This window comes from Neomonachus schauinslandi, chromosome 7 (assembly GCF_002201575.2).
Source record: "Neomonachus schauinslandi chromosome 7, ASM220157v2, whole genome shotgun sequence".
Classification (NCBI taxonomy): Eukaryota; Metazoa; Chordata; class Mammalia; order Carnivora; family Phocidae; genus Neomonachus; species Neomonachus schauinslandi.
The window spans coordinates 109505949-109522950 of NC_058409.1; the positions used below are offsets into that span (position 1 = coordinate 109505949).

General features: G+C 42.7%; 1 protein-coding gene across 3 annotated transcripts in view; it reads right to left on the reverse strand.

Moving 5' to 3' along the window:
• HMGXB3 (HMG-box containing 3) overlaps nucleotides 1-17002 on the reverse strand; it is a 45894-nt gene that overhangs the window by 13393 nt on the left and 15499 nt on the right. The window contains exons 7-14 of one of the 3 annotated variants that reach the window (XM_044917145.1): nucleotides 12525-12671; nucleotides 12253-12428; nucleotides 10402-10577; nucleotides 10162-10259; nucleotides 8154-8252; nucleotides 6440-6589; nucleotides 3318-3619; nucleotides 2680-2807 (exon numbers count right to left, since the gene is read on the reverse strand). In XM_044917145.1, coding sequence (XP_044773080.1) covers nucleotides 2680-2807; nucleotides 3318-3619; nucleotides 6440-6589; nucleotides 8154-8252; nucleotides 10162-10259; nucleotides 10402-10577; nucleotides 12253-12428; nucleotides 12525-12671 — 1276 coding nt within the window. Of the gene's footprint in view, nucleotides 1-2679; nucleotides 2808-3317; nucleotides 3620-6439; nucleotides 6590-8153; nucleotides 8253-10161; nucleotides 10260-10401; nucleotides 10578-12252; nucleotides 12672-17002 lie in introns of all 3 variants that reach the window. The other 2 variants (XM_021700822.1, XM_044917146.1) reach the window with 2 other exon arrangements.

A 17002-nucleotide genomic window follows, 5' to 3' on the forward strand; every position in this document is an offset into this window, starting at 1 on the left:
AGATTCCACTTAGAGAATGAAGAGTCAAGCCAGAGACCATAAGAAAACATCTGTAAATCACTTACCTGACAAAGGACTTATGGATCCAGAATATATAAAGAATTCTCAAAAAAAAAAAAAAAAAAAAAAAACCTCAAAATTCAACAGTAAGGAAACAATCCAATTCAACAGGCCAAAGATGGAATAGATATTTCACCAAAGACGACACATGGGTGGCAAATAAACCCATGAAATGATGCCCAATATCATGAGTCACCGAGGAAATACAAATCAGAACCACAATGAGGTACCACTTCATAAAACCATCAGAATGGCTAAGAAAAACAAGAACGAAAAAAATAAACAGTACCAAGTGCTCACAAATGGAGCAAAACAGAACTCTCACTCACTGTTGGAGGTACTGCAAAATGGTACAAACATTTACCTAACAGTCTGGCAATTCCTTTAAAAAAAAAATAAATTAAATAAATAAACAAACAAACCTACACTTAGCATACAGCCCAGCAATTTGACTCCTCAGTATTCACCCAAGAGAAATGAAAATTTGTGTTCACACAAAAGCCTGTATGTGAATGTTTATAGCAGGTCTATTCTTAAGTGTCAAAACCTAACAACACGTATGTCCTTCAACAAGCGAACAGATAAGCAAATTGTGGTACTCCACAAAATGGGAAACTACTCAACATGAAGAAGGAACTACTGATACATGCAACAATATGGATGACTTGACTTTTTCTTTCTTTTTTTTTTGAGAGAGAGAGTGAGTGCACGTGAGTGGGAGGAGGCACAGAGAGAGGGGCAGAATGCCAAGCAGACTACATGCTGAACCCGGAGCCTGACATGGGGCTTGATCCCAGGACCCTGAGATCATGACCTGAGCCAAAACCAAGAGTCAGACGCTCAATGGACTGAGCCACCCAGGTGCTCCCAATATGGATGACTTTCAAAGGCATGATGTGTAATGGAAGAAGCCAGACTCACTTAAAATGCTACAAACAGGGGCGCCTGGGTGGCTCAGTTAAGTGTCTGCCTTCGGCTCAGGTCATGATCCCAGGGTCCTGGGATCAAGCCCCGCATCAGGCTCCCTGCTCAGCGGAAAGCCTGCTTCTCGCTTTCCCAATCCCCCTACTTGTGTTTTCCCTCTCTTGCTGTCTCTGTCAAATAAATAAAATCTTAAAAAAAAAAAAAAAAATGCTACAAACACTGGTATCAACTATACTTAAATTAAAAAAAAAAAAAACCCTCATTTTTAAAAATGATTTTGTAAAAATGCTACATACTGTGACATGAGTGACATTCCGGAAAGATGGAGCTATAGGAATGAAGAACATTATCGAATGGTTGCTAGAGGCTAGGGGTGTGGGGTGGGTTTGATTACAAGGGCACAGTACAGGAGAAAGGTTTTGGGCAATGGAACTGTTCTATTGATTGCGGTGGCAGTTAAACATCTCAGTGCATTTGTCAGAACTCACGTAACTGTCAAACAACAAAGTAAATTTTGCTGTATGTAAACTTAAAAGTAAAATTAAAAAAAATATATTAATCCTAAGTACTACTGGCCTAGACAGACTGCAGGGAAATGGCATTCTCATTAACTACTGGCAAGACCATAAATAATAGGACAAATTCAATTGGGCAATACAAGACATTAAGAGCATGAATTCAAAACAAGGCACCATAAGGTTCTGAAGACAAAGAGAATAACAGATACTCTTTAATCTTCAGCACTCAATTCTACATGTGAAATTCAAGATCCAAATTCTGACACTGTTGGCACATGGTGAATGCTCCGTAGTGTTTGGCGTTGATGAATGTTTAGGGGGGATGGGTGAACACGCAGCAATTCCGTGTGGAGCACGTGCCCAAAGGAAATAATTAAGGCCTGCACACCATGAGTTAATTACAAGGAGGATTCTAAAATGGAGTCCCATGCACCCCTTAAAAATGGTCATGTATTAAAAACAAAAAAACAAAAGAAAGGGCGCCTGGGTGGCTCAGTCGTTAAGCGTCTGCCTTCGGCTCAGGTCATGATCCCGGAGTCCCGGGATCGAGCCCCACATCGGGCTCCCTGCTCGGCAGGAAGCCTGCTTCTCCCTCTCCCACTACCCCTGCTTGTGTTCCTACTGTTGCTCTCTGTCAAATAAATAAAAATTAAAAAAAAAAAAAATGGTCATGTATTTCTCCACTTGCTGGCACAGGAAGATGCCCATGATACACTGCTAAACTTAAAAAGAATATTCGAAAATAACACCCAGCATAATCCCACTTCTGTCGAAAGAAAAACTATAAACCCATAAACTTCCTACAGCCTTATATTCTGTATGGATGAAAACACATCTGAAAGATTAAAGAGCAGAATGCTAAGTGTTTATCTCATGGCAGCACGATTACTACCGGTTTCAGTTTCTTCTTTATACTTGTCAGCATGTTCCATTTCTTCCACAATGAGGATTTGTTATTTAGCAATGAACTTTGTTTAAAGATCCCAGATATGAGAGTCCTAACACTTGATCGATAAACATCATCTTCTGGGGCTAAGACATCCAGAAGGAAAAACTGCCGCTTTCTCAGAAGCCCCATCTGAGAAAAGGCCCAGTGCTCAAAGGAGCAAGGTCTAACCCCCAGAGGCTGCCCAAGCCTGCTTTGGGGCCCTCCGAGGGAAGAAAGGCTGACACGCACCTGTATGGATGTCCATGAAGCTGTGCAGGGCCAGACAATGAGGGTTCAGGCACATCTTCACTTGGGCAGTCACCACCTGCAGCCGGCTGGCTGTCAGCAGCCAGCACTCCTGGGGCCCAGCCAGGGAGCTAGTACCAAAACATCACCAACAGAAAAACAGAAGGGAAATCAACTTAATGCAGTCCCAGGGCTCAGTGATCAATGGCAAAATTCTCAAGACTAATGCAGTAGGCAAATGAAGGTGCTGGGGCTCGCGTTCCAGGGTTTTCTAGGTGCGTGTTCCCACTCTGTTGGAATGAGGTCTGTGGAATCACCCCTGAAGTTAACGTAACTCTTAATTTATTACCCAATTTAACCAATCCCCCTGAACTACCAAGTCCAAGCATTATGCTGGGCAGTCCAGATGTAAATAAAATCCTAACTTGGTGACAATAACTTTCAGACATTTTTCATTAAAAATAATAGACGATTACGAATTATTATTATTTTACTTCAGCAGTTCAAAAGCAAAGGAAACCTAAGAGAAGCAGAGAATAACACCTTCAAAGGCTATAGCTTTATAGCTGTCTGAAAGGGGCAATATGGGCCGAGGAGGACAGGGCAGCTGGGGACGGGGTAAATCTCAAAGGGGTGCTTACTTTTGTCCCCCTTTGAATAATGGGCTGCTACAGAGTAGGCACTGCGTGGACGGAGACTCATAATAATTCGACCAAGAGGTCTGCTCGATGGTGACTGTCTCTTCACTCACGTTGGACAGAATGAGTCGAGAGCTGTTGAGTTCGTGAATCAGGGCGAAGACCTCGGCCAGCTCTGACTCGTTCTCAGGAATCTGCAGGACTTTGCGCAGCAGCTGCAGCGTGGACTGGCGCTGGATCTCTCTCTGGGCCAGGCTCAGCGGCTCTGTGGCACTCAGCACATCTGGGAGAGGTGAGTTGACCTCCTGGGAAGAGAGCGGACTGAATGATCAGCCAGCACCTAGTGTACCACCAGCCTCAGGCTAAAACACGGAGAGGCTGCAAGTGACAGAGGGATGGGCCCAGCCATGGTACGGTGGGGGTAAACCTAGGCTTTCAACCAGCTCAGTTAGTAACTCGTTGTGTGACTCAACGCAGGTGCTTTCTCTCTCTGGTGCCAGGTTCTCGCTCAGTGAAACGAGAGGATGACACACACTGCTTGGTAATAGTTTCAAGAGTCAGCTTCCATTCACCAGGGATGGGATTTGGAGAATAACACACCCAGATCTCAATTTTGGACATGCCATGTAACAACTATACATGTGTGAACCAAAGCGATTTAGTTATCTTTCTGAGCCTCAGTTTCCTCACCTATGAAATAAAGGATGAAATACTAGTGATCTCCTAGAGTTGCTGTACAGAATCAATAAAATATTGCAAGTAAAGCACTTAGCACAGTTCTGGGGATGCAATGAAAGCTCTATCAATGGTAGTTTTGATATGTAAACAACGATCTGTACCGCTTCAAGTATTTCTCTTTAACACTTTTATCTTCTGGGTACAAGGGAACTATATTAGACACCAGTCAGAGGCTTTCAGGAACACGGTTCTGAAACGCTCATTAAAAACAGATCCTTTACAATCCCTGTACAAATGCAGCAGGAATCCCTCCCTCCCTCATGCTCCCAGAGTCCATTCTTTTACTGCAGAATTCACTGACTCACAGTTGGTCAGACTATTCCCCCATCTCTGGTGAGGATAAGGTCCCTGCTTATTTACAGATTCCCAATACCAGCATAAGGGCACACAAAAATGCTAATTCATATCTGCTGGACATATTACATGTTGCTCTGCAGAAGTTAACTGCTAAATAACAAAAAGGAACTTTCTAGTAACTCTGCACACCTGCAACAACGCTTGGTCTTATTATTTGTAAGTTTGGCTACCTATCTTTCTCCCCCACTAGACTGTGAGCGCCTCAAGGGAAGGGACCATGTCCTACTTATCTTTGTATCTCCAAAGACCTGACCTATGGTAGGCGTTCAATGTATGCTTGCTCAAAGAATGAATGAATGGCTGCAGAGAGCTGACTGACACTAGGATTTGCCCTCGTAGATAGTGTGTTCCCAGTCATGACTATGTTGAACCATGGACTGGAAGAAGAGTTGACAGGAATACTATATCCTTTTGCTCTGAGCCACAGATGAAAGATGGAAAGGAACGAAGACCATTCCTGCCCAGAGAGGTGACAGTCTTAATTACAGCCAAGGACAAGCGGCACAGGAAACATGTGGCCACCAGGGGGCCCCAAAGAGCACCACACACAAAGGTCCCCAGGGTCTCTGACCAGTGTTTCAGTTTATGAAAAACGGTAATTACATTTTATTTCTCTAAAATTTAGGAAGTTAAAGGTGACAGAATGTCAGAAGATAAGTGTCCCGTGGGTAGGCAGCTATCAGCCAAAGACAGAAGAATATAAATATAAATTTCAAAGACTAGGATTTGAAATCAATTGGCTAGAAGTCCCCAGACCATTCCTGTCTGACCTGGAAAATAAGGTCACTTCATTATCCTAAATCTAGGGACCAACATCCATTTCCATACTGCAAACCACACCAACAGCTACAATCAAATAGGAGAAAGGAATGTTCAGAGCCTCTACCTATTCGGAACTCAATTCCATTCTATAATCACTGATCAACACATTGATTATGCACACTCCAGGGTCAGATGGTATGGCAAAATAGATACACCTGCCCTAAAAGAGATTGTGGTGTCACCGGGAGTCAAGACAGAATGTTGTCAAATCATGGGCCTCAATGTGACCCTACAGCCTAAAAAACAAATTGCCCGGTTTAGCATTAAAGATCTTCCACAGTACGGCCCCAATGTGCCTTTTGTGCCTTATTTTCTGTATTCCTCCCTACATACCCTTCTCTTTTAGGTGACTGGGAACACCCTCCGCAGCTCTTTGCTTTTGCCATTGCTTATCCTTGAGTATGGAATGCCTTCCCCTTCCATCCAAATCCTGCCCACCTTGCAAAGTCCAGCTTAGACCTGGAGTGGCCAGGCTCCACCTCGGATCCTGACCTATTCTGGATGCCATCCTCTTTTCCCCCAAGGCAGATCAGGGAGATCTGTCTTCTTACCCTCATCCTAGTCATTCCATCTGCTGCCTCAGGTGCTGTATCTTTCTGCTCACTTAAAGAAATTCACAGGACCTCTAAAGATACCCATTTTTCCTGGTTCTAATAAATAAAAAACAAGTCCTAAAGAGCCAAGTGGAATGTGTTTTACTATCCAAATAGCTTGGTCCAACTTCAGAGAGATTTGCCAAGACTGCTAGAAGTAAAGCTTTGTGTTGAGCCAAAAGCTCTGCAAGGAAACTGAGAAGCAGTGATCTAATCTACAAAGTCTGAGGGTTGGCATTCTCTACATACCACGACACTATTTACAGGTCCTCCACCAGGTCTCAGATCTAAAAGAATGTAACCCCCCTTCCATCCCTCTCTTCTTCAGAATTCTCTTTAAAGCCTGTGTTCCCATTCACCTTGGGGAATGAACTCTTAGTCCACTGGGCTAGAAGGTTTTCAGAGATTAAGGTACCTAGCCAACCTTCTCAACTTAACAATGAAGACAAGGGAGCCCAGAGAGAAGGAGGCTAGGTTAAGAACTTAACAACTGGTTACAGTTCTGGTGTTCAAACCACTATCATGTACTAAGAAATCATTTTCTATTTCTACTAAAACAGGTGCACCAACAGAGCTCACACAAGGTGACGGGATATATTTAGGGAAGGAACTCACGAGAGCCTTGGTGGTTTTCTCAGTTCGGTCTTTGGCAAGGTTAAAACCACAACTGGGACAAATCCGTGGTTTATGCCTGTTGGTGTAGACGTAGTTACAAGAGGGATTCTTGCACTTTCCCCTGCCTCTTGAAGTAGCCAGGCCCAAATCCTAAAAAAGTGAGACCAATATTTAATTCCACAAAAGTTACACCTGGGCAGAGTAAAAAACCAGGATGACCAGCTATCAGTCAAAGGTGAGAGTGACAACTGCAAAAGTACATGTAGACTAACTTCCAAAAAGCCTTGAAACAAGATCCTTTTTCTGCGGTTATGCCCTTTCAACTTACTACAGCCTGTGTAATTTTGGCAAGTCCCTCCTCCCCATCTGTGAAACGAGTGGACTCTTAAGGGTCAGAAATTCAAATGCCTTCAGGGTCCAGGCCACCAGCAGGCCTTTTCTAACAGAGTGCTGGATACTGTGGTGAACTAAAGAGTCCATGCCCTGCATGAAGACAACCATGACCTCTGCACTACCCTAGGCTCCTACGACATCTAGGCTCCTACGACAAGCTGCTATCTAATCAGCCAAAGGGAAAGGGCCTGAAAGTTCCCCCAGATGGTAACCCTAGTGCCTCCTATAGCCAAAGGGACAGGGAAGTAAAGGTACAGACGGCATGGAGAAGGTAATAATTAGGTCTCTGGGGAAAGAAAACTGAGCAGGTATCCAGGATAAAGGAGATATTCTCCTTAAGGATCAGGCCAGACTATGCACTAATCCACCATACTGTGCTGTCTTGTTACTATGGAATCCCCAGCAAAGGGCCTGGCCAGGGCAGGTGCTCAGGAAATATTTTTTGAATGAATGAATGGTTCTGCACCTGTCTGCCTTTATCTGGTAAAAATTTTCAAAAATCCAGCTGCTCTCTCAAAATCTGTGTCTTACTCAGCTCTGCCAGAGAACCTGTCAAAAGGTACCTGGCTAACTGGTACCTTAAGGATCAACAAAATTAGAGAATATTAAGAGCAAGAAAAGCCCCAACATGATATCCAAAATGACGCAGCACTTTATAGATGGTGAAAACTAAGGACCAGAGAAGCAAAGAGCCTTGCCCAAGGTCATGTGGCATGCTGGCAGCAGAGCCAGAACCACTTTTGGACTAAGTCCTTCGAGTGTTTATTCTACTGTTCCATGTGGCTTACCCAGCTAAAGGATGACCCCAGAGTCACACATTTGTTTACTGGGATAATATATGTAGTGTTAAAAATAAAAGGTGGGTGGGAAGGGAAAACCTTGGTAGGAAATGCCAAGCGAAACAAAGTTGTTTTACCAAAGCACTTCTCAAATGCTTTGAGATACCAGTACTGAATGTGACTGTGTTAAGGAGGATAAATACAATTTTCTTAAGCTTATCTGTGGAAAACACTTCTGAGGATAGAAGGTCCAAAGACTGTTGAATGCTAAAGCTGGACAAGATTCTCATCTCCAATTACTCTCCAAGAAATATCCAGGTCTCAGCTGGCCTACACTCTATAGATCTCGTCTGGGAAAAACCCAGCTGATTCACCCAGCAGCTATCACTGGTATCAGTGATGGCCTCTTCAGGACCAATGATCTATCCCTGACCCTACTATCACTCCGAACGACTACTCCCCACCTCCCTCAGACTTCTACTCACCCTCCGCCAGAAAACCAAAACCACTTCCATGTCAGCCCATCACCTGGCTACACTTACCAGCGTTACAGTGCAGCTGTACTTGTATGGAGGAAACATATCTGGCTTGACCTCTACAACTTTCACCTGAGATGTCCTACTGGCCGGACTGTTTGAGAGCTGTGGATCAGAACAAGTGATTTAGTTTATCTAAGAGTTTAGATAGTTTATCTAATTGAGGTTTATCTAAAACCTCAAACTGTTGAGGTCCTGTGTCCTGAAACAGCTTGAGGAGATAGTTTCCCAAGGGAATGTGTAGAGCTATGCTCCATGTGAGCCTTCTAGGATGCTAGCCAGCATCACCAGCCCACCAAAGGTTGAGTATCACTTCCAAGTCCAGGGCTGCCACACTCTTCTGTGCAGCTTCTAACACTGCATGTTAGAAACACTGTGAATCAGATGGACAACTAATACAAAGTGAGAAAAGCTCATGATGGTTATACATGCAAATATGTGGTTGAATAATGTTGGCACAGAATGAAGTCTGAGAGACTGTTCACTAAAATGTCACAGGGTGAGAGGAAGATCATGACCGTTTTCCCTTTTACCACCATCTATGAAATTTTCCAATGTTTGGGGCACCTGGATGGCTCAGTTGGTTAAGCAGCTGCCCTCAGCCTGATTTTCCTATTTCAATTTGGTCTAACAGGGTTTCCGAACTACAGGTCGCAACCCACTGAGGGGTTGTGAAATTAATGAGTTGAAATGAGCATTTTGCAAAATGGAAAATAGCAAAGTGACTACATATATATGAAGGCATAGATAGTTTCCTTATACTTTTTATGTATACAGGTATGGATAAGTTTACTGGGCTGTGATGTAAAAATGTGTTATTGAGGGTCATGACCCAAAAAAAGAGGTCTAGTAAATAAAATGCTGATTTAGGGAATTTTGATCATAACTATTCTAGTCACATATGGAAAAAGAACTAAAAAAACAAAAAACCTAAGAGCAAGTGTGCTTGAATACACTGAATTTCTGGCACCTGGGAAGCCTCTAATAACTCTATCATTAAGTTGAATGGATTATATACTGGCTACAAACCAGAATGTGGAGTAAGAGCCATGTTTTTTGGTTTTAAAAAATCCTATTAAAAAACACACACAAATAAAGGAAAGGACTTAAAGGCTGAATGGGCGCAGACTGCCAATAGTAGTTAGTTCTGGGTGACAGGATTACAAGGGACTGACTTTCTTTCTGCCTTACCTGAATTTTCTATAACCACCATGCATTCATTTTTTTTAAAAGAGGCTAAAGAAATAAGACAACTCAATGCAATTATCTAATCCTAGACTGAATCCTGTACTGGAGTGGAAAAATGCTAGAAAGGCCATAACTGGGTAAAACTGATGAAATGGGAATGCAAATGACAGACTGACGTATTGTATCAACGTGTCAGTAACAGAATACCCTTCTTAGGAAATACACACTGAGGTATTAAGAAGCCAAAGGACATGTAACTTCCCCTTAAACTACCTGTATTTAGAAGCACAGAGGAGGACAAATGACAAAGCAAAATGGGCGATAACAATAAGTGACTATGGATAAAAAATACATGGTTGCTCTTTGTACTATCTTTACTCTTGCAATGCAATTTGTTCCCTAAGTTTCAAAATTTTTTTTTTTTTAAGATTTTATTTATTTAAGAGAGTGAGGGAGAGAACAAGTGGAGGAAGCAGACAGAGGGAAAAACAGGCTCTCCACTGAGCAGGGAGCCCGACGCAGGGCTCGATCCCAAGACCCCAGGATCATGACCTGAGCCAAAGGCAGACGCTTAACTGAATGAGCCACCCAGGTGCCCCTCAAAATTATTTCTAAAAAAAGTTTAAAAACACGCATTCGCATTCATTTTATAACAAGAAAAGAAATTTAACTAAAAATAAATAACTCATTCATGCTCAACTTCATTCCAGAAGTCTAAAGTGTAAGAACAGGCTTTTTGCCTATGGCTTTGAGACACTAAATAGAAGTCCTGTTCTCAGAGCAGCAGGCCTCCCAGAAAGCCCCACCTCTGGAGAACGGGTCTTACCTTCACCTCACTGGTGTTAGATGGCTGTTGGATCGGCTGGCCCAGCTGCTTCAGCGTGCTTGGCTTCAGGCCACAAGTCCTCACAGAAGGGGTTTTATCTGAGACAATCAGGAGCCAAACTGGTGACTTAAGTGCATTCAGAGTCTCCCTAGGTCTCTCAAGTCCATTCTCAACAACTCCCACTCCTGTCCCCTTCCCATTGGACAGCTCTCCACTCCCAGGTTTGTCCCAGCCCCTTACCACTCAGGGGAAAGGCCTGCCTGGCCCTGGGCAGTCCCATGCCGCTGCCTCGGCCCACATTAGATGGGGCTGGGAGAATTGCTCTCATGGGTCTTGCTGCAGCCAGTAATGAGGGTCTGACCCGAGCTTTGCCTTTAAGCTCCGGGACTCTGGCCCCAGGGGTGAGCAGGTCAACTCTGAAAAAAAACAAGAAGGCAAATCTAAAAATTCCAGACCAAGGGGAAGAAAACCGAAGTACAATCTCCGAATAGCATTTTAGTAAAGGGATAGTGTAGTAAACTGTCAGGCTTTAGACAGATATTTCATGGGGTCATTATGAAGATAAAAAAGCACAAAATAGTACCCACAATGCAGAATACCAACAGCTATTGTAGTTATACTATCTGATCTGCCTCCAGTTATTATTTAAAGTTTATCAGTCTCCCTTGTGAGGGCGGCTAAGAGACCCTACAGAACAAAACCCACACTTTTTTTTTGTAGCCCCGGTGCTGAGCACAGGCTACATCATAAAGGGCCTCAATACACATTTGCCAAGTGACTCACTTGCCCAAAACAAAAGGTCTAAACTGCATGGCTTCATTCTCTAAGGATACAGAACCATCCTGAAGTATACTGTTAAATAAAAACAGGCAAGATGTAGAAGGATGTAAGTTATGCTACCATTTGTGTAAAAAAAAGGCAGGAAGAAAAAATATATATACACATACACATCTATACATACACACATATGTAGTATGTGCGTAAAACTATGTCTAGAAACACAGGAAGGTGGGAATGCTGCGTCTGGAAAATGGAAATGGGAGTGAAGGATGGGCTAGAAGAGAGATTTGTTTCAGTTTTTATCTCTTGAGTTTGAACCGTGTGAATATATTTCCTATTCAACAATAAAATGTTTTAAATCAAATAATATACACCAGAATTTCTAAGCCTTGGCACTAATGACATTTTGCGCAGGCTAATTCTTTGTCGGGGCCTGTCCTGTGCACCGCAGGATGTTTAGCAGCACATCTGGCCTCTGCCCACCAGATACCTGCAGCACCTCCTCCCCCACAGCTGTCACAACCCCAAATGCCTCTAAACATTGCCTCAATGTCCCCTGGGGGCAAAAGTGTTCCCTGTTGAGAACCACCGATATAAACAAATAAGGGCCATTAGTCATAAGACCACAATCGCCTCTGGGAAGGGGCCGCATGAAAAATCTGGTCAGGCCTTTAAGGAGAGAAGGGGAGGAAAAATAGCCCATATTTATGGGCCTCCTCCTATCTGCAAGGCACTGGGCTATGCATGCTTTACACACAATCTTGTTCAGGCTGTTAAGGTCAGCCATTAAATTTTAGATATTTTTCAATACCCAACTCAAGATTTTTCAGGAGAGAATGGGCATGAAGGGACAATGCCCAAGATCAAACGGGCATGAAGGGACAATGCCCAAAGTCAGAGACAGATCACAACCAAAACTGAATTCTCTGACCACCAGGACAGGGATCATGCTATAAGATGTCTTAATAAGGTGTTTTTTTTTTTTTTCCCAAATCTAGTATCCACGATTGGATACTAGTTTGTAACACCACCCTCAGCCTGTACCAGCAGGACCCTAATAACTGCTTCAGAGAAAATGACAAGAAGATATGTACAGGAATTTAACAGCAAAGCAGGGATAGCTGAGTGTAAGAGGAAAGACAAATCATTCCATGGCTCTAGGCCTTGGTTCTGTATCTCTAAAATAGGAACCATTAACTGGGTTAACTCCTCCCTCTTAGGAATGCTCTAACAACATAGGATAAAACAAGGAGCATTTCCCAACCTGCTATTCTAAATACAATCCTGTAATATATGAGCACATTAATTTACCCTATAGGCTTCTTAGGAGCAGGGAGAGGACTGGAGGTGCTGGTCCTCTCAGCTGGTGGTGGTATGTCTGGTCCAGGACTGTCATTCTCAGTTGTCCCCAGAGAGACCTCAGGCTGCACACCACTCTTGACCATCGGCGTCTTCGTGGCTGCTGTACCACGATTCCCAGGAGCTTCCTTGACCAAAACATGGGCATCTGAGATGATCACTTCCTCCCACTCATTCTCCTCACCCACTTCTCTTGGAGGAGCTATACTTAGGAGCTGGCTTACAGCTTCCGAGTTCTCCAGAGTCAGTTTGGAGGCGTTTTCCTTAGGGGAGTTTTGCTCAGTGTTGACAGGCTGCTGATTTCTTTTAACCACCGAGCCTCTGGAGGAGATACCAGGAGCCAATTCCACTTTGACTTTGGCTGGCTTTTCCTAGAAAAAAAAAAATAAGAATGCCTGTATGCATACAGCATTTTACAGCGGACACCACATCACAAGTATTCTCTCATTCGATCCTCACAACAAAAATGTATGGGTAACAGATTAGGAGACAGAGACCCAGAGAGAGTAATAGGCTAACTTAAGGGCCCAAGTACAAAACTGGCCTGAATTTAAGTCTTCTGACTTCAGGTCCTTTTCACTACAGTATTCAACACCCCACTTAGGATAAAGCTGTTCTCCTCCTAACAAATTTCTCATTGATAGCTTCTTTAAGTTTCAGCAAACAAACGCTGGCATTTTGGGCCTGACCTTTCTTCAAAGCCTGCTTCTCTACGTCTAGGTAGAAGCTGACATATTGCCATACTGGGCCTAAAAGTTCTAGATTGTTTGTTTTGGTGGTCCCTTTATGAGATTCAGTTAATCCCAACGTGGTCAAATCTCACACGGAGAGACTCAAAGCTTCCAATTCTATTGGGGAAAACTCTTCTGTCCCAGATTCTTTTAGGTGAATCTTAAGGCTGACCTACACCCATGCCACAAACTTCTCCCTTGATCAAATTAACTCAAACATATTAATTACTTACTAGAAAATACTCAAACTCACTAAAAATACCAGCTGCTATTTCAGATCAGCCTACTTAAAAAAATTCCTTGGTGCGGTAGCTGTTATCCCATCAGCACTGCTGTGGAAATATACTATTATTTATGCACACACCTGTACACATAAACATCTAAATATAGGTATATTTATATACATACACATGAACAATTTTTTTTTTTTTAAAACAGTGTCGTCTCCAGAACAGGTCTCAGGAAAGTTTTTAAGGATGCCATGGGAATAGCGAAAGGCACTATAAACAAGGATAAAAGCTGGGTTCTATCTAGGCTGTGCTTCACATCTAATTACTTACGTCACCTAAGACAAACTTCATTAGAACCCTCATTTTGCCACCATGAAATAAGAAGAGTCAGGCTTTCAGTGTTCATCAACAGCAGTACAATAGCCTTTTGGGTAGCCCAATTCATGGTGCAGGATTCCCCTGCACATTGCAGAAGATTACCATCTGTGGCTAATGTTATTAAATTTCAGTATTCTCACCCAGTCACTGACTACCAAAACCCCTCACTTTTCCAAAGCCACCTGGGCAGCACATTGCCTCTGATTAAGAACCAATATGGATGACCTTAAAAAAAAATCTCCAGGGCACCTGGGTGGCTCAGTTGGTTAAGCGACTGCCTTCGGCTCAGGTCATGATCCTGGAGTCCCAGGATCGAGTCCCGCATCGGGCTCCTTGCTCAGCAGAGAGTCTGCTTCTCCCACTGACCCTCCCCCCTCTCATGCTCTCTCTCTCTATCTCATTCTCTCTCAAATAAATAAATAAAATCTTTAAAAAAAAATCTCCAGTAAAGCATTCCCAGATTCTAACACACAATAATAATCCATAAAGACAAGTAAATACAGAGAAAAATTCCAACTGCACAGAGCCCACTGACTGCTGGAGAGGGAAAAGTCAGCAGAAAAACAGGAGACAAGTTAAACTAAATCCCTGCAATGAAATCTCTGAGCAAAGCACTGCCCACTAAGTGGGCTATTTTAGATAAAAATCCTTTGCAGGGAGACTGAATAATTTAAGGAATCAGAGCAAAAAGCTAGCTAGTGAGCTCACATTTCCTTAACTCAGCCTACCCTTTTAGATGTCACTTTCTTTTTAAGATGGAAGGTAAATACTACCAGTTGCCCGCTTACAGAGACCTCAATTACCACTATCAGAGAGCCAAAGGAGTGAGGCTTTGGGCTACAGAGCTTTAGACACCGTCTTTTGTTCCATCCAATTCATTGGGAACAGTGCCAAACCTTCTTGGGCTAATTTTAGCCAGTATGAACTCTGGAACAATACAAGAAAAGGTGAGTCATTTCCTGACGGGCACGAACACATTTGGAGCTTTTAGGAACTATTTATGCTTGCTGCTTCAAAAATCAGAACTCCAGAAATCTTAAGATTCTGCAGCTAAACAGCAGAGCAATGCCTAAGAAGTGTGATTTAGTGGAAAAGCACTGACATAATTAGCTATGTGAACTTAACAAGTTACTTCTCTTGAATGTATTTTTCTTCAGCAAGAGACCTGGACTATCTAAAAACCAGTGTCACTTTTATCTCTAAAATTCCAAGTGCAATGATGCTAAAATGTTATCCTTTTTCTTCTTACACTGACTTATTCTGATCCTATGAGATTTAGAAATCACAGCACCTACTCTTTACATGGCAGTTCTTATAAAAACCTTTGGAGAAAAAAATCTGACTTAGCAAGTCAAGATGGGGGACAAGTAGCTAAGAAAAAAACTGGTTTCACATTATGAGTTTGATCTTAGAAAAAGAACCATGGCTCAAAAGTTATTTCAATCAAAGGGGGAAAATGGACATAAATGAAAAAGAAAAGAAAGCCAAAGTAAAAACAGAACCTGAAGGAGACAAGGCCACAGGATCCGTTAGAACTCTTCCATGCAAAAGCACAAGAAATAAGGTCATTTGACAGACCTGACAGACAGTAGCGTGCATCTGTGAAGAAGAGCCAAGGAGGATCCTGACTGTCCTATTCAATCTCTCTACTGCAGCTGAGGAAGTACATTTTGGGGAGAATAATTAGAGTGGGAGGAAACCGAATGGCTGCACAGCAGCCCAACAGAGATGGTGAGCACAAGAAACTCAACAAAATCTCCTGAAACACACTAGCACTGGGTCCTTCCTGCCCCTTGAAGTGAAAGCGTGAAGAGCAATAATAGAGACAATTCCACTGCTGCCAACAGCAATAGCAGTGACCCCTGATTGAGGATTTAATCTATACTAGGAATGTGCCATCCACTTTACAGGGATAATCTCATTTGATCCCTCCACCAACCCTAAAGAGGTAGGCACTATTGTTAATTTCCATTTACAAATGAAAGATAAACCAAATAAAGAATAGACATAAAGTGATTTGGCCAAGGTTTCAAAGCTAAAATCCCTGGGAGGTAAGTTTAAACTGAGGAAAGCTGATTCCAGAAGTGTACTTCCCCCCACCCCCAAGGATGCTCCTTTCTCTTCTATCACTCAGGAAATTTCTAGGGTTTTAGGAACTCAGTGCCAGGAACCTGGTGCAGAGACCAAACACACGTTTCTTTTCTTCTTCCCTTCCTTTCTTTCATGTTTGTTTGTTTGTGTATGTCTATCTGTATGTATGTAATCTCCACACTCAATGTGGAGCTCCAACCCACAACCCTGAGATCAAGAGTCTCAGGCTCTCCCGACTCAGCCAGTCAGGCACCCGCAGAAGTTATTATTATTATTATTTTTTAAGATTTTATTTATTTTTTTGACAGAAAGAGACACAGCGAGAGAGGGAACACAAGCAGGGGGAGTGGGAGAGGGAGAAGCAGGCTTCCCGCTGAGCAGGGAGCCCGATATGGGGCTCGATCCCAGGACCCTGGGATCATGACCTGAGCCAAAAGCAGACGCTTAACGACTGAGCCACCCAGGCGCCTCCCCGGAAGTGTATTCTTAATTATTAACCTATTCTGTCTTCTGGAACTAGTGATGCCCTGAACCCCCAACACTCAGCCAGAAGGCAAAAGTCACCATCCCAGTGTTTTTCAGAGATGTTCTATGGAAACTGCCCCCGAGAAACTTAACAGGTATGCCACTACATAAGTTTTCTCTACATGGATAAATCTGGACCATGCTGAGTTAGACACCTAACAAACACAAACCTAGCCTAAGGATTTTCGCAAAAACAAAGCACTCTCTTTCCTTTTCTACCTACCCAAATTCTACTAATCCTTCAAGACCATCTCCTCTATAACCCATCCTTGACTACTCTAGTTCTTTTGACCCTAATTTATAGTCTCATATAAAAAATGTGGCAAGTATGTATGATTTATATAATCAGTGCAAAGCATAAAACAAGTAACAAAAAAAACATGGTGAACTGAACTTCACAGGGGCATAGCTCTGGTGCTCATTTATTTATCAAGCATCATTTACTTAGAGAGAAACAGACACAGAGGTATACACTTGGAAAGTTAATGATGAAAGACCTAAATATCAGGTTAAGGACCTCTACATTAAATGGGAACTATAGGATACTGAAAGGACTTTGAGCTAAAAAGAGAGCAGATGTGAGTTATGCATCTGAGTAACTAAGCAGTCAGTGTGGAGGGTGGAAAATTAGTTAAAAATTTAACTGTAACAGGAAATGAATAAATCAACATGGTGTAGTCATTCATGGGAAGTTATAAAGCAATTAAAGATAATAGTCTCGAAGAGTATTTAATGGCATGGTAAGTT